Genomic DNA, 27,171 nt, shown 5'->3' with positions numbered 1-27,171 from the left:
ACTGTCTATTATAGGTAGATGCTAAGGATACAGTTATGAATTAGACTAGGCCAAAAAATTGATGTCCTACAAGAGGAGAAACAAGCTCTTCCAAACAAATAATTTCAGTGAAAAACACAAGCCATCGTCCTAAACTAGGAAGCTGAGAGAAAGCTTCCTGAACCAGGCAATGACTGAAAGCTTTGATAGTCTCCAGGCAGAAAGCTGCATGGATAAAGGCATAGAAATATAAAGTTGCCTGTCTGAAGGGAGGGAGAGGGGGGGAAAAGAGGTGGGGATAGGGAGACAGATGACAGAACATGTACCTGGTGTTGGAGTGAGGTGCGAGATGGGAAGTGCTAAAGGATGAGATTCGAGAGACAGTCATGGAGAGCCTCATATGCCATGATCTAAAAGGGGCTAAAATTCTATCCTGCTCAGATCACGGCAAGTGATTAAATGGCTGAAGGAAGAGAAGAACGAATGGCAGGGAAGTGGAGGACAAGGCAGCTATGAGGTCAGTTTAGAAAGCGATTTCCCTAGTCCAGGGACAAGAAGGTATTGACTGGGATGGAATAAAAAACATTTTGGAGGTTACAACTGTTGGGTCTTAAAAATCACAAGGATATCCAGTGCTAGTGAGATCCATTTTAAACCTTTCTTAAATAAAGCATATCAACCCATGCTTCCCAGAAGGTGTCACTGTTGAAGCCAAAATGGGTCTATGTTAACTATGTATGAGTTAGATTTAAATTAGGTCCCTAATTTATGATAAAGTAGTCTATTCCTGTGGATTCCAAAATCAGTATTAGTTTCACTTTTAACTTTCCTTGGTGTTTAAAAATACACTTTCTTTCCCCCCCCTTGGATAAATCAAAAGTAGTAAATGTCTGTTCTCATTTGTATTTTAACTAAAAAATAACTTATTGTACAACTCTCCTCAAACCAATCTTTCCTCAGTTGAACACTAATTAGCATCTTATACTGGACTAGCTTTATATTAGAATGGTCTGAAACTGCACTATTCTAATACAGTAGCCACTAGCCACATGTAGCTATGTAAACTTAAATAAAATACTCGGTTCCTCAGTTGCATTAGCCAAAATGCAAGCACTCAATAGTCACATGTGACTTGTAACTACTGAATTGGGCTCTGTAGATAGAGAACATTTCCTCCACTGAAGAAGTCCTACTGGACAATGCTGGTCTAAAATATAAATCTCTTTATAACTCAGCCTGGAAACACAATAGGCACTTGCTTCCTTCTGGCTAAGAGGGATTCATCTGTGAGAGTGTGCTCTTTGGAGACACAAAATATATTTGTATCTTAGTAGTATAATAATTAAGTCATTAATACCTAAAAAAATGTGTTATTTAACCAACAGCACATAAAATCCCTGCTTATTCATATTTAGTTCTGTGGAACTGAGCAAAATAAAAACTGAGTATTAATAATATTTAATTTAGTTCTTGGAGTATCTAAATAACAACTCAATCATATCTGAACTTCCAAATTCAATCTTCTTATGGAAATGAAACATTAAGGCACCTCAAAAATGAGAAGAGGCTCACATACTTGAGTGTTTACATATTCTAGCTGCAGAGCTCAAGACTTCAATCTGTATTCACGGGGCAGTCACAGAACAGCAAACTAGGCTGGACGAGAGGGCACAGTGTTGAAAGAAAGGAAACAATATTGAATTTGATGTAAAGTAGATTGACTTAAGACTCCTTAAATAAGTAATATTTCACAACAGTCACTTTTGTAGGATTTAATTATATCTGTTCTTCATACTTTTGCTTCTAGTATTATACAGAATACAGAGGAGTTTTGACTGTTGGAAGCAAAATGCTATTCATGGTCCCCACCCAGGGTGTGGAGTGCTGTTCATCTACACTCACAGCACTGGTTCCAAGTCACTGTCTCATAATCAGGAATGTGCTGCCAGCCCCGAGAGTAAAGAATGGGGAATGTGCGGTGATTATATCATAAGAGAGATGACAACAAATACTCCTGTTAGAAAATAGACAACTGTCTCAGATCTTGAGATGAAGTAGAGAAAGGTAGAAAGGAAAATACAGAGAACAAGGAAGGAAAAATAAAAGAGTAGAAGAGGAGAGTACTATGGTGAGGTGAGAAAAGTGGAATGAAAAGAATAAAGCAATAAAAGAGAGTGACATCAAATTTTAAAAATTAGTTTCACAAGAGAAATTGGTTATGTTTCTTCCTGCCCCTTTCCTACTGCTTTATGTATACAGAGAAGTATCTGGAAGTTTAGGTGTTAACTTAATAATCATGGTAATAATCTTATATTTATAATTTGTAAACTTAAACTATAGTTTCTTTCCTGGGATCCTTTTTGTTCCTAACTTTGTTATTTTGTTCACAAAGAACAGAGCACTCAGCGCGGCTGGTGCTGCTCAGTGGCTGAGCGTCCACCACGAGCCAGGAAGTAACCGGCTTGATCCCCGGTGGGGGCATGAAGGAGGCAGCCGCTTGTGTTTCTCTCTCATCAATATTTCCATCTCTCTCTTCCTCTCCCTTCCTCTCTCTCTAAAATTCAGTAAAAAACATATTTCAAAGGAAGGAAGGAAGGAAGGAAGGAAGGAAGGAAGGAAGGAAGGAAGGAAGGAAGGAAGGAAGGAAGGAAGGAAGGGAGGGAGGGAGGGAGGGAGGGAGGGAGGGAGGGAGGGAGGGAGGGAGGGAAGAGAAAGAGAAAGAGAGAGAGAGAGAGAGAGAGAGAGAAAGAGAGAGAGAAAGAGAAAGAGAGAGAGAGAGAGAGAGAGAGAGAGAGAGAGAGAGAGAGAGAGAGAGAAAGAAAGAAAGAAAGAAAGAAAGAAAGAAAGAAAGAAAGAAAGAAAGAAAGAAAGAAAGAAAGAAAGAAAGAAAGGAAGGAAGGAAGGAAGGAAGGAAGGAAGAAAAAGAAAGAAAGAAAGATCAGAGCACTCAGTGGCAACCACTGCTTTCTGAGAGCTTCCTCCCTTTTCTGGTCAGTTACAGGATGCCCACCTTACAGAACCTACCTTAGCAAAGCCCCAACAAAACACCATCCCCTACAACAGAGCATGTGCCACAATGGAGCTTCATCTTAACCCCCTCCCAGTGCGATTTACTGTAGAAAGAACCAAAAGTGCCTCATTTTCAACCTTTCTTGTACAATACTATCATGTTTTCCTGTATTAAGAGAGATATAATTTTATTAGGTCAGAAAGAGACTGAAGAGGTTTGTGAGGCAGTTAGTTGAATGTCCAACTTCTCTGGCAGTAAAAAAGTTTTCCTGACAATGTATCTGGTTTCTGCTTGAAATCAGAATAGCAGTGGAAAAAAATCTTATTCTGGGGCTCAAGAGACCTGCATTCTAAATACAGCTCTGTTATGAATTATGCATCTCCTTTGGCAAACTAGTTTACTCTGGGCCTCTGAAAATGAGATGTTTGGTTTAAATGGTATCCAGATTCCTTCCAGTACCTAACTCCATGATTTCAAGGTTTGTTCTCCCTGTGATGTTGGCTCGTTGATGTCAGCTGAGGAGAAGCTGTGGAGGTGATTTAGGTAAAGTCTCCTTTCAAGAGGATGGGCTAAGGAAAGGGCTATACGTCTGAGGTTGAAGGACAGCTGTCTTTCCTATAGTTCAATGAGTTTCCTTGAAGTCCCAAAAGGACAAACTGAAATTCAGTAATTTCTTTTCTTCCGATTGTTATATTAAGCCAGTGAACACTGGTATTATGCTAAGTGAAATGTCAGAGAAAGACAAATACCATATTATTTCACTTGTATGTGGAATGTAAAAAACCAAAATAAATGAACAAACAGAACAGGAACAAACTCATACATACATAGAACAAACTGATGGTTGCCAGACGGGAGGTTGGGGGGCTGGGTGTAAAAGGTGAAGGGATTAAGAAGTATAAATCGGCAGTTACAAAATAGTCATGGGGATGTAAAGTGCACCTTTGTCAATAATATTTTAATCACCATATATAGTTTCAGGTGGGTGCAAGACTTATTGGGAAGGGAAATCACTTTGTAAGTTATATAAATGTCTAACCACTATGCTGTACACCTGAAACTAATATAATATTGAACGCCAACTGTAATTTAAAACTTGAAATTTAAAAATATTAGGAAGTGACATGTAGTGGGAAATCCTTAGACTGGAACTCTGAAATTGATGATGGAAATCTACAATCTCCTATAATGATGAAAACTCTATCATGAGCTTGTTATGTAATCTTGGGTACATTATTAAATCTTCACAAGCCCAAGAACATGTACTCTAAGACCTCTTCTACTTCTAAAATTACTCATGCCTGGTAGCAAATGCCAAATTTAAAAATCACAAAAATTCTACAGAGCATTAGCAAGATTTTAAAATGCTTTAAAACAAGAATATATAGTTTTAAATCTTCATTCTGGAATGCAAAGCTCTTTTTAATTAAAGTGTAGCTGACAAACAATATTACATTACTTTCAGGTGTACAAAATAGTGATCTGACATTTATATACCTTCCAAAGTGATCACCACGAGAAGTCTAGTAACCATCTACCACCACACAAGCTTACTACGGCATTACTGACAGCATTCCCTATGTTGTACACTACACATCCCTGTGACTGACTTAAGCTATAACTGTAAGTCTTGTACTTCTTAATCTCCTTCATCTTTTTGCCAATCCTCCCACCACCCAACCCTGTGGCAACTATGAGTTTGTTCCCTGTATTTATGAATCAACAAGAATTTTTAAAAGAAATGTACATAAGAAAATGTGCACATTAACAACATCTACTGTTCTGCTTGATTTGTCCCACATAAAAGGGATTTGTGGAGCCTGCTTTTCATGAGAATTAAATGAGATACACGGGATTTATATTATTTTCTGTTCTTTATGTTTTGTATACTAGCTAAAATCTTCTATTAGCAATCTGTACTTTTGTTTGCACAGCTAATAAATTATCTCACCTTTAGAAAAAGACACCACAGTACAAAACCAACAAGTTACTCAACTAAATAACTAGAGAATTATTGCTTTTGAATTCCAAACATCAAACATTCCTTTCAAATAATGCTTTTAGTCTAAAACAAATATAATTTATTATTACTTGCAAGTTAGTATATAATAATGGAGTTTACTTAAAGTGGTGTAAGCGTTTCCATAAAAAAGCAACATTTTTAAGGTGTTTTATTTAACTTGGTTATAAAATATTCTCTGGGGAAAAATACGTAGGTTCTTTGTGGGAGCAAATGCTTTTGAAAACTCTTCAATAGCAAAGAAAGATTTCAGGATGAAAACTGTCCTGTGTCAAACAATTCAAAGCACATTTAATTTTTAAAAGGATTTTTTCCTTTTCTTGTACCTCTTGTAATGAATCTAAAATTTCTAAAACTGAAAATTGTGTTTTATAACAATACCATTTTTAACAAATAAGGGTCTACAAAGATTATACATCATCTTTGCAAATATATACACGTTTGGAAATAATTTGGTCTCTTTGAGTTTCCTTAACACACATGCCATACACACATTGCCTGAGAAGATAAATGGCTCATATGCAAACCAAGATATAATTTGGCTTAATATTTATTTTACAGGCAATCAAAACAAAATCACCTATTCAAACAATATATATTAAATAGAATACTGTAGCATAATTTAACAGATTAAATATATTTTCATTAATGTTTGATATCTTTACTGTTTAACTTTCGAACAAAAGGTCAAGTGTAAAAAGCACTTTCTCCAGTGTCACTAATCCACACTACTAATTTATCAAACATTATGTCAGTCTTTTGAGAACATTATAAATTACTTTATTTGTAATATTCTCATGTTAAGAAATTATTCAACCTCTTAAATGTCAGACACAGTCATCTATATTGGCATCTATCTTCACTATTTACATTCTGAGACTATCATGGCTTATCGATTTGAATAATCTGGGTTTTGGTTTTTTATTCCACAAACGAGCAAGATTTCTTTACATTAATGTATCCTTGAAGGCATGCTCATAAGAAGGTCAGGCTAAACTACTATTCAAATGCTAGCTGTTGTGCAACACTAAATAGTCATGGAATAAAACTTCTGAAAGGGGAGAGTATTTTAAGCTGCAGGAAGTGCCTATGCTTTGCTGTCAAAACTCTAAAAATTTACTTATCGAAGTTAAACAGTGAAATCATGCATAAAACAAATTTTTAAGTTTTTATTTTCTGTATGTAAAAGTTTTCAGATCAAGGTTACATATGACCATCTCATAAAGATAGCTAATGTTTTTTGAAAATGCATGTATATACACCCTTAATATCAGTTAAGTGTTCAATAATTTCCTCAGGAATTTCAAATTATTTACTATTTGCAATTCCTGAATTAAAAAAAAAATTGTGAAACTTCTTTTACTAGAAGTACAACATAGAAAATATGTTCAGTTCCAGAACTCTGCTTAAAACTTAAGGAACAAATAAACCTTTAAAGACAGAGTACTTTAAGGGCAGTCTATGATTCCAAAATATTCTACTAGAATAATGACCTTAAAAATGAATATGACCCTTGATGATGTGACTAATCTCATTAAACTAGAAAGCTCCTTTAGGTTCCCCTTCATCAGCTATGTCCCAGGATTTGTCTAGAAGGCAAAGTGTAGTTATAAAAGTTTAATTCTCAAAAATGCAGGGGATTAGATAAACAACTCTATCTTATTTTGTTTTCTCTTTCATTTATTTATATTAAAAATAGCCTCTGTCTTGGTGAAGGCCTGGGGTGGGGCAGGAGCAGGGTGGGTGGGGTAATGGGAGACAGTTGTAATACTCTCAACAATAAAGATAAATTTTTAAAAAATAGCCTCTATCCATGCCTAGAACACAACTTTATCCCATTCAATATACTGAGCTTTGTATGTGAATTGGGTATTGTGGAAACAAAGGTTTTTCCAGCAAATAATAAGAATTTATCATTTATAATGTTATTTTATGCCTTCACACTAATAATGTAAAAATCTGATTTATTAATCACTTTACATTCATTACCCAATTAATCCATTTTTGTTAACATTTTACAAATGGGGTAACTTAAGAATGATTAAGTCCAACTGCTGAAGGATCACATAGCTATTGAATGGAGTAAATAATTCACACCTAGGCTGTCTGACTCTAAATCTATAAAGTTAAATACTATGATTTTTAAAATATAGATTGAAAACTTCATTCCAGAGCAAACAAAATCTCCAGGAGCTGTGTCCCCAGTTTTGTTTTTTGAAGCTGGTGGTTTGGGAACCACTGCACTACCTCCACTACCCTGCCTGCGCCTCACTTCTAGGAACCAGTCCTTGACGGAAGACTCCCACAAGGCTGAGCGTGACACACGGTCCCACAAGGCTGAGCGTGACACACGGTCCCACAAGGCTGAGCGTGACACACAGTTCCACAAGACAGGGCGTGACACACGGTCCCACAAGGCTGAGCGTGACACACGGTTCCACAACACAGAGCATGACACACGGTCCCACAAGGCTGAGTGTGACACACGGTTCCACAAGACAGGGCGTGACACACGGTACTGCAGGATTAAAAAGAAGTAGGACACATGGCGCCTGCCCCTGAGAAGCTTACAATCTAAAAGTACAGTACCCCAGATATTGAGACAGGAAAGTGACCGGATGGGGTGTGTTTGGTAGGGACGATTCTGTTAGGCTTTGGGTAGACAGCAGAGCAGAAACTCATAGAGAAGTGAGGCTAACCCGAGTGCTACGGCTTGGCAGTGGAAACAAGACTGGGGGAATTGTTGAATAACCCTTCTTTATTTCAAAACACATTTTTAAATGTTTCAATTCACTTCTCCCTCACACACACACAGAATTACTAACCTTCTACATTCATGGCTTCTCTCAGAACCTGAAGCTTCTTTTGCCTCTCTCGGATTCGGTCCAAAGCGCTTGATATTGCTGAGGAGGTGGGCGACTCTCGCGTGTGAAACACAGGCTCCATCTTCTGAGGGCCAAAGATATCCAAGGCCACGCTTCCATCCGAGTACCTGGCCTCCTTTCTCCTGGGCGCCGTGGCGGTCCGCGCCGTTACTGCCCCCGGGGGACAGCGAGGGGGCCCGCCGGCCTCCCCGGGACAGCAGTCCCTGTCGGCTGTGCAGAGCAAGTCCATGGAGGAAGCCCAAATCTTCTTCTTGGGAAGCACATCAATGCCAGGGATAGCTTTTTTTTCTGGGCTACTAGTTTTGAACTGGTAAGGAGAGCAGGTATTTTCAGACTCTTCGTGTCCAGAATTATTATCTGATAAAATGTCCTTGAAATAATCTTCCTCATCTTGTGTGTCTCTGATGGACAGAAATCCCATAGATTTACTAAGCCCTTTGTTTAGAAAGGTCTGATGAGAGAATGGAGACTTGTGTATGTCTAGTGCATCAGAAGTAGAGCTTCTTCCTGGAATGATAAGAATCTATCATGTATGCACAGAATTTTTAGAAAATAACTAGAATGTAACCTTACTATTGACAATGAAAGTGGTGAAAATGCTCTGAATGCTCCACATGGAGGATCAGAGATGGAATAGGGCGGAACGCAATGGTCATGGTGGTGGTGACGGTGGAAGTGAAAAGAGATGTGATGTTTAACTTTTCATAGTCCAGTATTTCTTATCTAATGAAATCAATATTTTCAATTTTATTTTTTGAGTAGTAACATTTGATATTCATTAGAGGTGAATTACTGGTTTTTAAAAATGGACAAACATGTCTGATACTATCCAGTTTAGCAGAATATTAATTATCCATGAAACGACTGAGAGTAATAATAGAACGTATAGTTTACTCTAACTTCAAACACTATTACTTCAAACATATGTTACTTCAACACAAAGCCCTGGAATTATTCTCTGGTCATTTAAATAAATATGTTTAAAGAAGAAACAATAAATCCCTGCTATATTCTGAATGGAATAAAAAGATTGTAGTATTTGGAATTCTTCAGCATCAAAGTTTTATTATGATTAGATATATTTTCGGAAAATTTCATTGTGTTTGAAATCCAGATAATATGATTGTGTTTCAGTTATGTAAAAAACTTAATTTTTTTCATGACAGACTATCATGTACTAAGATACTTTTTACTCTCAAACATAATGTAGCAATATTTATTAATTGGAATAAAATGCCAATTCTTATTTATTCTTTAGTCCCTGTAGTTCAAACCAGCAAGCCATTCTAATTTTTTAAGGCAGTGGTCTGTAAATGCATTGAGACATGGCAAAAATGCCCAACCAGAAATTAATTTTTTGAATTCATAGTTCAAGAACAAAACAATCACATATACTGTTCTACTACTGAAAAAAGAAACACTGAAGAATACTTTATGTTTACTAACCCAATAGCTCATAAACACTGAAGATTTCCCATGTGGCCATCTGTGATGCCTCTTTGATTACCTTGTTGCTATATATCCAGTATAAAATAATGACTAAAACCTTCCGAGTAATAAATTGCTTATTAATTCGTTTGAAAAAGTCAATTGCCTCTTCAGGGTAACAGCTATAACCTTTAATTCCCTGACCACAAAATTTACCTTAAAAATCTTAGAAAAGTGAATTCATTTCAGAATGGAAACAAGTACTTGCTTACTTGAGAATTAGGTTCAAACGTTTTGCTTTTCACGCAACTCATCCTTTCCTGCACATGTCCACTTGAGTGCTAATGAGGATAACAGCATCTGGGGCATGCCATGTAAAGAATACGGAGAAACATACCACATCCAGACACACAGACATATGTTTATAATTTTAAAGTTAAATTAGAAGCTAGAGTCTGTAACAGCCTGTATTACAGTATTTTAGGGGTAAATTACATTCTTAGACAAACCACATATTGAAACTCATTCATTTAAAATTTTATTAAAAATACAGACATTTAATAGAATACATTCGATAAAAAATAGGAATTGAAAGGGCTTAAGGCTCATACAACCACAGGTAAGCTCAACAATCTGTCTTCTTTTACTATCCTACTACCAACAGGCAGTCAAATGGAGAAGATCAGGTAAGCGGATATTCTGGCAGCGCCATGATGCCCGGTGAGCCTTCGGACACTTCGCACTACATGTTACGGTATGTCACCTACTCTCCACAGCGACTGTTTCACTTTTCCTCATTCTTCAGATTTCCCACATCAACTCCTCTTTTACCTGATAGTCTATCTCACATTCCACCAAAAAAGGAGAGAAGCTGTCAGAAGAGAGCTTCCTCATTTCCCCACAGCTAATTCTACATGTCTACGTGGGCCTGCAAATCTTTTCCCTGTAGTCTCAAAGGATGGCATTTCCTACCATTCGAGGGCCGGTTCCCAATACCTGTTCAATCCCCCCTCCTTTACTTTATCAAAGATTTCGCTTCTTGGGTTAACTTCTCCCCTCTCTGCTTACATCTTTATTACTCTCCCTTTCTACTGAGTCCTTCCCATGAGTACACAAACATGCTCTAATATCTACATTAAAAAAATCAAACTAAAGAAACCTCTCCCTAAGTCACAATACAGGGGTGGGCAAAAATAGGCTTACAGTTCTGAGTACACAAAACAGAGTTTATTTTTGTATTATTTATTGTTCATTCTATTATTTATTTGTATTACAAATGTAAATCTGCTTTTGCCCACCCATGTTCTTCCCTCTAGTGATTGCTCTCTCCAATTTCTCACCTCCCATTTGTTATTCTGCCTACTTTAGTCAACTTCCAACTCCCCCACACCTGGAAGCCTTTGTCATGTATCACTAATGACCACCATATTGCCAGATCTAATGGACACTTTTCTATCCATATCTTACTTACCAGCAACAACTGTCAGTGATGGCAACCCCTGTGCGAATCACTTCTCTCCTTACAAGCCTGGCTTCCTCTGACTTCTCAGACAGCTCATCCTCAATCTCTGATTTTTTCTCTTCCTCTACTGGATATCCAAATGTTGGGTTTCCTCAGGGACCAGTTTTAGAGCCCTATCTTTTCATTCTTTCTTTATATAATTTCATCATTAACAAGGCTTCTAAATATTATCTACATACTAACATCTCCCAAATTTATATTCTTGGTACTGATCTCTTCTGGGAGCTCTAACCTTCTACAATTGGAACTGCTGTTGGTATAGATCAGAAGCACCTCAAACTGAACATGCTTAAAACTAATCTTTTACTTCCCACATCCACAGATGTCCATTCTACCCCCCGTCCTCCCAATAAATCAGTGGCACCAGTAACAAACCAACTACTCAAAACAGAAGTATGGGCACCATCCTGAAATCCTTCGTCATCCTTCTTCCCCATATCAAATCCATCAGAGTGTGCTGGCTACTTAAATCTCGAAGATATCTTACTCCACGTGATTCCTTCCAATTCCTATCATCACCCCATTCCCAATTAACATCATCACTTGACTAGATAATTGCAATGGCTTCTGAATAGGCCTCCCTGCTGCTTTTATTTCCTTCATCCAACTTTACTCAGCAGACAGAATTATCTTTTCAAAATATAAATCCCATGATGCCACTACCCTGCTCTGTAAATCTCAAAGGCATAAGACTGCCTCTAAATAAAATCTGGACTCCTTTCTGATGTGCCACTTGAACCCTTTTCCATTTCATCTCCACTTCCCTTATTCCATCCAGGCCACAAGTTTTTCTCTGTTAAGCTCTCCTGTATGTTAGGGCCTTTGTACATACTTTTCTCTCTGTCCTGGAATGGTCTATTCCTGACCTTTCTCATGGTTAGGTGTTTCTTTCTTTTTAAATATATTTTTATTGCTGACAGTCTTACAGATGTAGATGTCTCCCATCTTCCTCCTCCCCACCCTCCACCTAGCCCCCACCCCCCAGGCCTCCACCACACTACTGTGTCCATGGGCTTTGCATAGAGTTTTATTTTAAACATGACTTCTTTAGTGAAGCCTACCCCGACCACTACTGAAACAGAGCACTTTCCAAATGTACCATAAGTCTATTCCATTTGTAATAGGTACATTTATCATTCTCTTTCAGGTCATTAGTATTTACTAACAATGTATCAGTGGACCATGGTATCCTAAGAAAGCCATGTCTTCTCACTAGCCATGAGGCCTAAGAATAACTGCTAATAAGGTGGCTCTTGGATAACTACTTCTTTATAAATGCTAGGTTTTTATTGTCATGTTAATGATACTCACTATCTTTAACTACACAACCAGTTATGTACTTGCCTAACACGTCATAGGTGAATACTACATATAGTATCACATGTTGTAATACAGTATCATGGTTGCTTCAAGTTGCTGAGGCACTAGGGAAAAAATTTCACTAATCTGAAAACTCAAAATGAAGTGCAAATATAGAATCTGGCCATATAAATGAGAAACACGGAATTTTAGGCTCATTTATTAGATGCTTGAGTCCACTAGACCAGTGAAACCATGTACTGTTAACACTAGTGCTACTTACTAAATAACAGCATCTGAGACAAGAGAAAATGCAATGTCTTCAACTGCTTTCCAGATCTTTCTAAACATATCCCAGGCTATTATAATTATTTTATGTAACAGGCAATAGACAACACTGAAATCATTAAGTACACCTAATGACTGCTTACTATCCATTTTGATTAGAAGGAATGTTATTTCTCAAAGCAATGACTTTGGAGCTACTCTTAAAAGATTTCAGGTGAAAACTTCCCTGATATTTCCCCATCCTAGTAGAGTTAGCACCTTCTTCCACTATACTCACAGGGCATGCTAGACCTCTATTTGGACATTTCTTTCGCTGTATTAAAATTATCCTTTATATTATATATCTGTCATCACTCCCACTCATTTCTCCACCCCCAATTGGAACAATAATATAAGGGAACATGTCTTATCTGTTTTTGTATTTCCAGTTCCCGATAACAGAGATTTCAAAAGAATGCTTGTAGAATGGATTGATCACAGCTTTTTGAAACCTTTAAAGCAAAAGCTTAATCTACTAGAAGGATTACTGTAAAAAAAACCCTGGGTTTCAATTCTAGCTTTACCATTCAATCCATGAGCTTGGGCAAGCCACTTAATACCCATGTTTAGCACTTCCTTCATCTACAAAAATGTGGACATAATTTGTTATGCCTTCTTCTTGGAGATGACAGAATAAATGAACTAACTCATATGAACTATTTATTATGAGCTCTTCTGAACAAGGGCAACATAAAATTCTAATTTTGCCTTCCTTTTGTTTCTGCTTTATTCTCCTCAGCATATAATAGTCTCCTGAGGGGGAACTTAAAAGTTCTTTTGAAAAGAAATCACAAAACTGAAAATCAAAAGATCTCCTACAAAAATTTTAGGTTTATTCTACAATTTTAAAAAATCACATTATTTAAAATAGAATAGTGACTATAGGTTGACTTTCTATTTCTTAAGGAGGCTCTGAGTTCATAGAGAGGTTACAGACAACATTAGATTATATATAATTACAAGCACCCAAATTTAAAATGAAACCATAAACATTTTCCTTTTGGAGAGCACACGGCTTGCTAAATACTAAAAGGGGAACAATGAATACACTTTGAAGAGCTATGAACAAAGAATTTTAAGAACATAAAAGATTTTCATAATAAAACACATTCCATTTTAGTTAAGTTGAAAAAAATCTTCCTTGTAAAGTACATTGTATTTTAACTATTTTGGTTATAAATGATTAACATTATCTCTAATTGGATATCATATCATCATTTACCTTTCCCCTCACACACTCAAAAAACTCACAGCATCTCTTAGAAGCTAACTTCAAAATGACATTTCAGTATTAAAAGAGGCTCCTCGATTCCCCATCTGTCTGTACTTACAAACATGTTCAAGAACATAAAAAAAGAAACATGATATTATCAATACGCCGAAGTTCTGAAGCTATATCATGCTGATCTGATCATGGTGTAGGTTTCCACTGTAAGCTTGGCAGGAAATGTTTGCTTTCTTTCTGCTTAGTGAAGCCATTTTATCGGCATTGGCAGTATTAAATAACAAAGTGGGGGCAGACAGCCCACTAGTTTGGGCTTTAGCTTCTTTGACAGATCTCAGAGGTAAGATATAAGGAGGGACCTTTAAAGGTCATTTACTCATAGATGAAAAATGTTATTGTTAAGTTTTAAACAATCAAATCACATAGATACAAGGCATTGTCCCTAAAATTGTTTACTTCTCTTAATCTAAATCTGTACCCCACTGTCCATTTTGACATTTTCTTTATTAAAAATTGTGATCAGGAGTCTAATTAAAAAACTAAAGCTGTCACTACACAGAGGTTTTAGGTTGGTTCACATCAAAGAGAATGCCTTCCTACTAATGTGGTGTGACAAGGTTGCTCTGCTGCAAGTGACCACTGACAGCTGAGAAGCGGCACTGCCCAGGGTGACACCAGAAATACTCTAGGAGTATTTCCTCCTTCATGAGGAAATTTTTTCTTAATCTTAAAGCTTTTATATTATACACCACTGACTCTTAGCTGCTCATTGCTTCTGTCTGGCAATGGTTATAACTGGTATACTATTTTGATTCTGTTTTTGAGATGTGGTTTTATAAATTTGATAAAGGTAAATTAAGAAAGCCCTTGAGCAGTACTATTGTGGAAAGCTATGGCTAAGACAAGCTGAGGAATTTTCTTACATTACACTCCATCCCAAAGACTATTGTTTCTTTAAGCATCAGGGGATCTAATTCTACCCAAAATACAAATGTAAACAAAATTTGGTTTATTCTGAGTGACACCTAATTCCTTACAAGTTCCCTTGAGTTACATTTAAGGGAGATTTTATTCTCCAAAAAAGAGACAGGACTGTTAGAGAATAAAATCAATGGAGAGTCTATTTGAAGATGTGTTAATTTTTTTAAGTCATTACTGTTAATCCTAGATTATCTGCATTTGGACAGTCTGTTAGTCATAGAATTTTAAAGAACTGTTGGACAATAATACTAAATCTTTCTCAATAGTATAAAAATAAAGTCACAAGTAAAAGACAATAATAACTATGTTTAAAACTTATGATATATTTGTTGTTATAATAAGAAAACAGTCTAAAAATATGAGTCAATATGGTGAACTATAGTTTCTCTTTTTACTTTGTACAACGTAAGGTTTAAAACAGATTATCTAAAAAAATAAATGATAGTAATATATTTTCTTCATGCAACCATTAAAAATTATATTACAAATATATTATTCTAATAATTTTTAAACTTTTTTCACACCCAATCAACAAATATTCATTAAATACCTACAAAAACTAATGTATTTAATATAGTAGGTTTTCCCTGTCCTTAACATCTACATGTCTAGTAAGCTTTACTTTTATTTACTTTTTATTAAAAAATGCATGTATATATGTAAATGACAAATAAATACCCTGCTATTTAAGGTATGTTATATAGTAGGTATATATTCAGTTCAATCTCTAGTTCCTACCTCTAAAATATTATGTAATAATTAATATCTGTAATAAGATTGAATCACCGAAGGTAATGTAATCTAAACTATATTAACACTGGAGAGTGTTTAAACTTAATAAACTAACTATGGTAGGGTGATTTTTCTCTTTTCTATAGATTCATAATGGATAGGGATGAAACAAGGTTCTCCTATAGAGAACATTTTTATTGTCAGAAAAGACAAACTGTCTTTAAAAATTAAAAATTAATAATATAATATTTATTAAGTAAACATGTAACAAACAAGAAAAAACCTGATTTCATAACATGGCGGCTTAACTGATAGTAGATGATAGAAAGGAATTCTAGAAAGAGATTAAAGTACAGAAAAGAAATAAGGAAGCAAGGAGGAGAGGAGAGGGTAACAAACTAGAAAGAGAATACATTAGAGAAAAGAAATCATTTCTTTTAAATGTAAAGTTTCAGTTGCTAAAGTATTCATTATGTCATCCTGAAAAAGACCTTCAGCTTGCCGTTGACACCCCGCTGTAATTTTCCGCCATCCTTCAGTTCTAAAACAGGAGACTGACTGGAAATTTGATGAATTAACAAAGTGCTGCTATTCTTAGCACCACGTTTCACACTATATCGCATTTCAAATCCTAGTATAGTTTTAAAATAAAGGGGAACAGATTTTTACCTACAAGAAGGTGTGTCTCTAATATGGGAATATAAGTACATTGAAGAAACACAGGAAAGGGTTAAAAGTTCTTTTTGAATTACCATCAAAGCACTGTCAGAACTAAGTTAAAGTCTGCCTTCTGTTTTGCTTCTTTTTAACTTCCACATAAACTAATAGTATACATATTAGGAAAGTAACCGTATGCAACCAGAAATAAACTGACTACAGTGATGACGTGAAAGCTAAGATAACTTTTCAGAAAAGCAGTCGTTATTCACAATAAATAAAATAAAAGTACCAAAATAGACACTTAGCTAACTGCATCATTACGGAACCACTCCATTAGAATCATTTTGTTGCTTTTCTTTGACTTCTACAAGAACAGTGCACTTGCTGAGGGCACATCCCTCCCTCTCAGATACATGAGAGTTCTGAACTCTGCAAACACTTGGTCCAGAAAGCAAATCATCTATATTTAGTTTTCACAATTAGAGTTTCTCATGGGTTTTAAATAAGATAGCTGGGCTCTGATTAAGTGATTAAACTGAAAAGTTAGGTGTCTTAGCTTTCTAATCTGACGGCATCAATTAGAATGTTTTATCAGAATATATTTAAGCCATTTTTATATTTACTTCTTCCCAGACCCCCATAAGACAAAATATTTCATCCACAAAATATCTTTGTTAATGTGTAGATTATCATAATTATCAATACTGCTTGATAAGAAATAGAGAACAAAGATAATAAAAGAAAACAGAAGTTCATTTTATAAATAAGCCAAGCCCAAAACTTAACTTTAATTTCGCATGTTTGGAATTTCTATTCATTTCCTTAAAAAATATATTCAATGATTATATAGAACCCATAATTATCTAATGCTACTGGCAAACAGCAGAATCATTCTTCATCATTTTTTTTTTTTTTTACTAAGTATCATATAACCTAAGACAGTATTTATAACTGCAAGTCACAAAATTAGTGGGTCATGAAATCAATTTAGTGGGCTGTGACTAGCATTAAAAAAAGAAATAGAAAATGAAGTGTAGTAAGAATAATGTTGTTCTCCAAAACTCTTGTTTCAGTAGGTTTATATTCATAAATGTGTAGTTTTCATTGTGCTTTAAAATGCATTTTTAATGTAAAATACCATGATAAAGTAAATAATTGATATTACTGCTATAATAAAAACATGCGAAATGAAATGACTTACTGTGGGAGTCTTGAGTACATTAATTATGCTTTATGCATAACTTTAATGAATTGATACATTAATAAGGGTACCATTCCTATCTGTTCCCTGCCTCTATTTTGCATACCTATATTCTAATTATGGTCACAATTACCAGATTTTCAAGCCAGGTAAGTATGATTTTGTAAAGGAAACCATAAAATAAGGTTTAAGCCAAAAAACTTCCTAATATTATACTCTTACCTGTTGGTAATCCTTTTCCTCTCAATCGGTCTCGAATAGCCTGGCTTCGATCAGGCTTTTGTTCACTGTTACAGCAAAGCTGATCCGTCTGTACGCAGGTAATCAAAAGTTAAGTTTGACAAAAGAATCATTTTTTTTCTTGGTAACTGGCTACAGAATGACACTAGTTAGACAATATTTGGAGGGTGTAGCATTAAGTAAAGACACTTCACATTTGCTACTGTTAATCTGTATTCCTTGGGTAAGATTTATGTAGCTCAGTTCTGGCCAATTCATCCTCAGGAAATACAAGTCAAGAAACAGTTATCAAAGACTAATCTGCTAACTAAGGAACAAAGTTAGCCAAATTAAAGTAGTTAAAATGAGTTCCATTTGAAAACAGTCAACTTGAAGAGTTCTTTTTTCTAAAAACTGATAACTACGTTCATCTCTCAAGTAAGATTACAATTTTAAAACTGTATTAATTCTGGTATAATAAAGCTTTCACCTGATTGTAACTATGCACTGAGGGTATGGAAATGAATTATTTTCCAAAATAATTTTCTAGACTTTCCCTGCCAGGAATTACATTTGAGAAATGTAAAATAAATGGACAGCCCTGCCAGTGCTGGCTCAGCAGTTGAGCAATGACCTATGATCCAGGTTCAATTCCCAGTCACAGCACATGCCCGGGTTTAAGGCTCGATCCCCAACAGGGGGTGTGCAGGAGGCAGACGATCAATGATTCTCATCATTGATGTTTCTTTCTCTCTCCCTCTCCCTTTCTCTCTCTGAAATCAATAAAGATATATTAAAAAAAAAAAAAGTAAACGGACATATTAAGGGATGGCAATTTAATTTAAATCAATGCTCTTTTGAGTAACCTTTATAACAAAATGTTTTAGTAGTCTTAAACCTCAGTAATTTTAACCAAGGGTACTTGGTTTAAAATAAAGCATGTCAAATCGGATCATATTCCACATTATAAGAGATGAAAAGTTAGAACACTGGGTTTATTTAGATGATTATTAGAGTAAAAATTTCAAGAAATAAATGGAAGGAGAGAGAATGGTGAAGAGAAATTACTTAGATCTGGCACCAAGAACATATACACACATCTGTTTACACATACACCCCCCCCCCCCCAACATTCCTCTAGTGAAACTTTTTTGAGTATGAATTAAAAAACTGCTTAAGGTGGTATATTCAAGGCATTATGTTTCCTATCTATAGGAAGATTTAAATGAATATATTTCTGAAATGATGTTATCATTTAAGTTACATAAATGATGTTAGTCCAGATTGCACTCTACTGTCAGTAACTAAAGAGATAAAGAACATCCTGCATCTTTGGGAATCCCTGCTGTCATTCACTGAGCAATTACTATCAGGGAGGCCTACCTTAGTGCGTTACATACTTTGTTATTTAGTCCTCAAAAAACCTCCTGTGGTAGCCCAGCCAGTGTGGCTCAGCAGTTGAGTGTCGACCCAGGAACCAAGAGGTCACCAGTGTGATTCCTGGCCAGGGCACATGCTCAGCAGAGGGCATGCAGGAGGCAGCCAATCTTGTCGATGCTTCTATCTCTCTATTCCTCTCCCTTCCTCTCTCTCCAAAAATCAATAAAAACATATTAAAAAAAAAACAACACCTCATGTGGTAGCAGTTTTTTGAGGACAATTATTCTCTTATAATAGCAAGAAAATTTCTAAGAACCTTCAAGCAGCTCATTAACACTGAAATAATTATCATTACAACTGTTCAGTAATATGGGTGGATGGTATGTATTACTTTTCCTATTTTAGAGAGAAGTAAAATTGAGGCAAAAATATAACATTAAACTAGTGGAAGAACCAGGACAAGTAAGCTAGCCTGCTGACTTTTACTCTATGATAATTAATTTTAAGTAAGAATTATGGTCACTTATAATTAATCTCACAATGAGTGAGAGACTAACTCATTCTACCAGCAACTGGATGCAACAACAGCGGCAGAGATGCGTAACAGCTAACAGCAGGGCTTGGGGTCGCTGAAATCCAGGTTCCAACTGTGTCTCTCATTTACCATGTATGTAGCCATGGGCAGGTTACTTAATCTCTCTGAGCTTTAGTTTCATTATCTCCAACATGAGGATAAAATTAAAATGATCTCTTGTAACCTGGGTTGTTATGACGACTAGATGGGAAAAGCACATAAGCCATTTAGCACAGTGCCTGGCACCAAGTAAACCCTTAGAAAATGGTCACTGTCGGTTACTGCTGTCCAGTGACGTCCAGGAGATAAGCAAGAGCACTGGAAAGGTGAGGGGAGCACTGTTATTTCTACTTGGTAGAAACTATATACTGAGTCCAACTGACCCTCCTATTCTCTCCCACTAAACAACCCCCCCACACCCCATACCAGACTTATTACTGTTCCTCAAACACACCCTGCTCTTTCCCATTCCACGGCATTTATTCAAGTTTGCTTCCTTCTGCTGGGATTACTCTTTCTACCTGGTCTATGGGATCTAGTTCAAAGTGCTATTTTTCTTTTTATTTTTAAAAAATATATATCTTTATTGAATTCAGAGAGAGGAAAGGAGAAGGAGAGAGAGAGAGAGAAACATCAATGATGAGAGAGTCATTGATCGAGCCCGCAACCCGGGCATGCGCCCTGACCGGGAATCGAACCCCGATCGTCTGGATCCTAGGTCGATGCTCAACCGCTAAGCCACGCCCGGCCGGGCAAAGTGCTATTTTTCAATGCGGTCATAACTTGTATCCCTTCCCCTCAAGCTCTCATAATTTTGATAATTTTTACTATGTTACTTTTCTTACTTTTGCATTTTATAATTAAGCAAATGGTTGTAGGACTTTAAGTAAGAGCCCTTAGAAGGTAGAGCATATTCTATTCAAATTTGTTTCTCATATAGTATCCAGCACAGGTTTCATAAGTAGATGAGCAATATACAGCTACTATAATAAACTGAACTAAATACTAAAAGGGATGGAGTCTTTTATCTAATATGGGCAATTACTGGATGGAAAAGAACTTCATGGAGAAACATTTCTTCATGGAAATAGAAGGAAAAATATTGTCAGCAATTTTACTGTAGGAGTAAAGTCAGCAAACAGGACAAAAGTCTTAGGGGAGGTATGGGAGAACAGAAAGATCCCTGGACTGACTAATAAGAAACATTAAGTCCCATAAGCAGTGTTTCTTTGTTTCAGTTTTCTTATTTATAAAGTGAAGGAATTAATGTTGATAAATGTTTCTCAAAGGGATTGTTATGAGAATATCTGAAAAAAGATCCAAGTAAGTTTGGGATATGTTTCACTTACATGCCCATCTCCCTTGAGGGTTAATAATAAGTCTAGTGTAATAAAGGCTCTGAGAAGTTGTGCAGTGAAAACACAATTTCCCTTAAATAGTTTTTCCTCAAGCTTATATAATCATAAAGGATTTTTAAAAAACAAAAATATGCTTGAAAATATGTAGGAAACTTTGGTTTAGATAGAGGGCATTCATAGATTTTTAGTAACTTTACCTTTGTTCAAAAAATGACATGCAGGGATACAAACAAGTAAATCAAATAAAAGTGGAGCAGCTGTAGTTAAGGAGGGGAAGTAAGCAGCTAAGAACCCCATTCACTCAGCCTCTATTACCTGCATTCCCTTTCATTACAGAATCGTAAAGGCATGTCCATGGGGTACAGTTTAAAAACCATTTACCCAGAAGAATCTCTGAACCTGTTTCTTATCAACTGACAAAGAATGTGGAATGTGGGTATACTCCTGCCAGCCATACACATCCTGGTTAAGACGGCAGAACTAAACCCCTAGCGAGAGGAAGCCAGCAGGAACACGTGTGAAGGTGGTAAATGAGTAGCTCACACAAAGGACAGGGCCCTACTCAGGGACAATAACCCTAAAGGGTGAGGACAGATAAAGTTTAGATCTAGATCAGGTATCAAAACCCAAGGTGTATCCAAACTAGGCAAATAGGACAGAATATGGCCTAGGAAATGCAGGGGGGGACTACTAGGTACAGTTTGTCATTCTTGGGATTCTTCATATCCAAGACAAGAGGGACAGTGGAAGAGGGAAGGTTTGGGGCAACATGGCAGGAACACTGTATATGCATATACCCCCCCCTACACACACACACCAGGTGCCAGTGTCCAGCAAAGGAGGGGAGAGGTTTGGGAATACCTAAAGGGCCTGGACAAATAAGTGGTCAAGAAAGAATTAAGTAACAGAAAGTACATTTAAATAATTCTAAAACTCATTTTGCATATCAATGCGTTTTTCACAATATACAGAACCAAGAGGCAAGAGCAGACGTTTTCAGCTCTAATATGCTGTGATTCTATGACACCTGCTGAATTAAAGGTCTAAGTAAAGACTAGCTCCTGTAAAATCTAGGAGACTAAGTTATTGCACTAGGCTTGTAAATTTTAATTATTGTTTCAAATAAACACTTAACATTAGGAAAAGAAATTCAATCTCCTGTTGCTAGTCCTCAATGAGAAAATGCTACCTATAAAATATCTTCAAAGGAAATTTTGTGATATGCTAAATTTAAAAATATGACTATATGTACCAACTGGAACTATAGCTTACCCCAGAAATATTTCCCAGAACCAGTTTTACCAACTGTTTCACGTAGGAAAACGAAGGTGCACAATTGCTATTTCTAATGTGGGCACTGCAGGCATCCAGCACAGTCCGAACAGAAACACGAGCATAGATAACATCCTCACACATGCCAAGCAGTATGCTGTTGAGATGATCTCCAAGCTTGATAGGCTGAATATAAAAAAAAGATAAGTCACATTGACAGGTGTGAGTAAATCTTACAAATCTAATGAGACAAGAATTCTAGGAGTCATAGGAACCACAACACACATACTTCAAATACTTGGAGGAAAGTAGCTCCTTATCTAGTCGTGTATATATTTTACTGCACTTTACCTTTTGATATTCAAAAAAAATTATTAGCAGAAGATTGTTAATATACATCTTCTAACATAGGAAGTATTACAGAAAAACTGGTTTTTTTCTGTATATAAAAAAATGGAATTCTTTATTCAAGTATTTTGGTCAGCATTTAATGTATATATACCACTTTGGGGGAATAAACAATTTCCTAATATTCAATAAAATGTAATATACTCAATATATATTTAGTATAAATTGATACTTAGAAGAGATTTCAACTATTGCAGTGACTAAAGATCATTTAAATACGTTTTCATTATGCTGGTGAAACAGACAAGACAAAATGTGATACTTTTAATTAGCTGACATAATTTGTAGATTATATTCAAATGTCCAATAAGCATACCAAGAAATGCAAATTAAAATCACAAAAAGAAACTATTACACACTTGACAGAATGATTAAAAATAAAAAGGCTGATAAAAGAAGTATTGGAGGACTGGAGCATTACCGACGGATGTTAAAACTGATGCATCCACTCCGGTTTAAACATATGCTTTCCCTGTGACCCTTTCACCTCTCCTCCATTTGGACATTATGTCATATTTTAGATACAGCTTAGATGGGATCTCTTTTATATTCTAACCCTGCAAGTCTAGTTAGAGGCTCTAGTTCTGGTTTTCCATAGCACCCTTCATTTCCCCTAACATAGCATTCACCACACTGTGTTGTAATTGGTTTAGTTATCTGTACCCATGAATGAATTCTATAGGCATGGGCCAGTATATTCCTAGTGTCTAGTACAGTGTCTAAAACAGGTAGGCATTTAATCAATACTTTTGAATTAATATTAAATATTTCCAAAATAATTATTATTTCTGATAGGAAAATACAAATGAAAGTTTATACTTCCCCTCCAACTTATGCATTATTGATATTGACTTTATTTTCAGTTACCAGAAAAGAGTATAAAGTGTTAGTTATAGGCTGTGATCACATTTTACATGCAAGTTAAGTTATTTAATATATGACACCAATATATCCAGTAATAATTTAACTTTCTCAAATACACAGTATTTTCCATGATGTAAACTGAGACCCAATCAAGTTGAAGACTATCATTCCTCTTTCATACACCTTAAGATGTATACATTTTAGAATAAAATACAGAATGTTTCTAACTTCTTAATTTAATGAAAGACACACCTAGTTATTTTTGTTTTTGACTTCTAAATGTGCATAATAAAACCCAATTCTAATATGCTACATCTCTGCTTTGATGAAATATAGTGATTTAATAATTTTCAATTACTATTTACTACTATGTTTCCATAGGGTTTTTAGGAATTAGGATTATTGTAGAAAATAAAAACTAAAAGCAGCCCAATTGTCATCAGAATCTGAGATCTCAGTGTTACTTTAGTATCTGTGTCTGCTGCCGAAGGGGCAGTGAAGTATAATTTTTAATGTGAAAAGAGAAAAAGCAATGGAGTAGTAATCATCCTCTGATACTCAGAGTTAGTATTCATACAGTTTTTGCACCAAAAAAGATTATCACTTTCAGCACAAGAATGAATTATCAAAGACATTTACAATCCTTCTTTATCAGTAATTAAATTAGAAAAACAAAGTACACTCCTGTTTCTCTTGCTATAATTTTTGAAGAGACTGAATTATTGAAACCTGCTTAATGACTGCTATAATTCTAAGAACATTCTAAAAAAAATAATTTCTTTAGTACTTTATTGTTATTTTGCTCTGAGAGTGTAACATTATTTATTTTTATATTTTTATATATAAAACACGTGTGCTTTATTTTTTATTTTTTTCCTCCCTCACCCCCACCTTCCCTCTGAGATCCCTCAGTCTGTTCCATGCTTCTATGTCTCTGGATCCACTTTGTTCATCAGTTTATTTTATTACATTCCACATATAAGTGAGATCATGTGGTACTTGTCTTTCTCTGACTGGCTTATTTCACTTAGCATAATACTTTCTAGTTCCCCCCATGCTGTGCCAAAGGATAAAAGGTCTTTCCTCTTTACAGCTGCATAGTATTCCATGGCGTAAATATGCCACAGCTTTTTTATCCACTCATCTACTCATGGGCACTTGGGCTGTTTCCAAATCTTAGCTATTGTGAATTGTGCTGCTATGCACATAGGGGTGCATAAGTCCTTTCTGATTGGTGTTTCGGATTCCTTAGGATATATTCCTAGAAGTGGGATCATTGGGTCAAATCGCAGGTCAATTTTTAATCTTTTGAGGAAACTCCATACTGTTTTCCATAGAGGCTGCACCAGTCTGCATTCCCACCAGCAGTGTACTAGGGTTCCCCTCTCTCCACACCTTTGCCAGCACTTGTTTGTTGACTTGATGGCAGCCATTCCTACAGGTGTGAAGTGATACCTCACTGTGGTTTTAATTTGCATCTCTCTGATTATTAGCGATGTTGAGCATTTTTTCATATGTCTCTTAGCCATTTGTATGTCCTCTTTGGAGAAGTGTCTATTTAGGTCCTTTGCCCATTTTTCAATTGGATTGTTTGTCTTCCTTTTGTTAAATTGTATGAGTTCCTTATATATTTTGGATATTAACCCTTTATCCGATGTGTCATTGGCAAATATGTTCTCCCATACAGTGGGCTCCCTTTTCGTTTTGTTGATGGTTTCTACTGCTGTGCAGAAGCTTTTTATTTTGTGACATTATTAATGTGAATGACCAGCATAGAAAAGCTGGTGTGCCTGACAGTATGCTGTAGAACACATAAATGTGTTTAAGAGCTTTTTTGAAAATTTTATTTTATTTTTTCAATTACAGTTTACCTTCAATGTTATTTTGTATTAGTTTCAGGTGTACAGTATAGTGATTAGACAATCATATACTTTACAAAAATGTTTTCCCTGATATTTCTGGTACCCACCTGCACCATACATAGTTATTACAATTATTATTGACTATATTTCCCTATGCTGTACTTTATATCCCTGTGACTATTTTGTAACTGCCAATCTGTACTTCTTAATCCCTTATATTTTTCACCTAGTCCCCCACTCCTCCTCCCCTCTAGCAACCATCAGACTCTTCTCTGTATCTATGAGTCTATTTCTGTTTTGTTTGTTCATTTTTATAGTTCTTTAGATTCCACATATAAATGAAATCGTATTTGTCTTCCTTTGACTGACTTATTTCACTTAGCATAATATTATCTAGGTCCATCTATGCTGTTGCAAATGGTAAGATTTCATTCTTTTTCATGGCCAAGTAATATTTCATTGTATATATGTACCACAGCTTTTTTATCCACTGGTCTACTGATGAGCACTTGGGTTGCTTCCATATCTTGGCTATTGTAAACAACACTGCAATGAATATATAAAAGAGCTTTGTAAAAAGTGTAAAGTTGCACAAATGTGATGACTTGACTTACTTGGCTCTGAGGTACTTCATGATCAGCCCCCCAATACAATGTCATTCCAAGAGAATAAATATGGATCTAGAGAAGAGAAGTTTTAAAAAAAGTCATTTTATGGTAAAACAAAATTTTAAAATTTGGCAAGTACTATATATTCATGATCATTTGTTCCAAAGAAAGTATAACACATGATTTAAGAAAATCATTTTGTATTTTTTATAAAAGTGTGAGCTTCTGAAATAGGAAATAAGACTAGAAATTAATGGAAGACTTCCCCCCACCCCAATTCCCCAGCCCATCCTCTATGAGCAACCATTTTTATTAGTTCTTATTAAAAAGCTTCTTTAAACAAACTCAAGCAAAAAGGAATATACATTCTTATTTTCACCTTCTTTTACAAAAGGTCAGAAACTTTAAAAATTACTTGCATTTTTAATTTAATAAGAGAGATATTTCCATATCAATGCTTAGAAATCGTCTCATCCTTTTTCAGTATTGCATAGAACTCCATTCTGTGGCTGTAGCACTGTTATTAATAGGCAATTAGGATTTTCCCAGACTTTTGCTATTATAAATAATGTTTCAGCAAACAGTATTGTGATATGTCATTTTGTACCTGCAGGTATTTCTCTTGAAATGATTTTCTGAAATTATGGATAAAGGGTAAATCGTCTGCAGTTCTGATACATGGTGTCAGATTTCCCTACACAGAAGTTGTATTGTTTTGTATTTCTACCAGCAAATATGAGGTTTTTCACAAGCCTTGTCCAAAGAATGTGTTACAAATATTTGGATTTTTGACAATCTGAAAAGTGAGAAAAAAATCTCACTGTTTTGATTAGCATTTTTTTCTTACTGTGAATGCATGAGGGTAGTAGATGGAGAACAAAGCAGGGTCAAAACAAGATTTCACACTTTTTGATTTAACAATTTTACTACTAGCAATTTATTATGTTAATTTTTACACTTCTGTGGAATGTTGTATGAGAAATGATATTCATAGCCAATACTGAATTCTCCAAGGTTCCATATCTAAATTATTACAGCCTGCTACATATACTATATTTGTCCCCAGTTCTTTTAATAGCCTTGACAATAAAATCAGATCTTCTTCTGATGCCAATGGCATCACCATCCTCAGACTGAATATTTCTATCATTAAACTTTTCCTTCTTCATTATTCCATCAAATGAATTGACACACTCTGTTGGCTTTGCTTCCACTGTACTGTATCCTGTATTCAGTTATTTTCCCTATATTACTAAACTCTTCAGTTAGATTCCTACACTGTCTTTCATCGCACCTAGTTATCCACTTTTCCCACACTTACCCTCTGAAATAAGAAATCCCATCATATTACTCTCCT

The 27,171-nt window shown here is 35.6% G+C and overlaps 1 protein-coding gene across 11 annotated transcripts in view; it reads right to left on the bottom strand.

The window, feature by feature from the left end:
• PTPN13 (protein tyrosine phosphatase non-receptor type 13) overlaps window positions 1-27,171 on the bottom strand; it is a 173,585-nt gene that overhangs the window by 90,617 nt on the left and 55,797 nt on the right. For 8 of the 11 annotated variants that reach the window (XM_081127218.1, XM_081127222.1, XM_081127224.1 and 5 more), the window contains exons 4-7: window positions 25,821-25,886; window positions 22,073-22,258; window positions 17,492-17,579; window positions 7,835-8,401 (exon numbers count right to left, since the gene is read on the bottom strand). In XM_081127218.1, coding sequence (XP_080983344.1) covers window positions 7,835-8,401; window positions 17,492-17,579; window positions 22,073-22,258; window positions 25,821-25,886 — 907 coding nt within the window. The remainder of the gene's footprint in view (window positions 1-7,834; window positions 8,402-17,491; window positions 17,580-22,072; window positions 22,259-25,820; window positions 25,887-27,171) is intronic. The other 3 variants (XM_081127225.1, XM_081127228.1, XM_081127226.1) reach the window with 1 other exon arrangement.

This window comes from Miniopterus schreibersii (genome assembly GCF_964146895.1).
Source record: "Miniopterus schreibersii genome assembly, chromosome: 1".
In the NCBI taxonomy this organism is placed as follows: Eukaryota; Metazoa; Chordata; class Mammalia; order Chiroptera; family Miniopteridae; genus Miniopterus; species Miniopterus schreibersii.
This window is presented reverse-complemented; position numbering and strand designations above follow the sequence as displayed.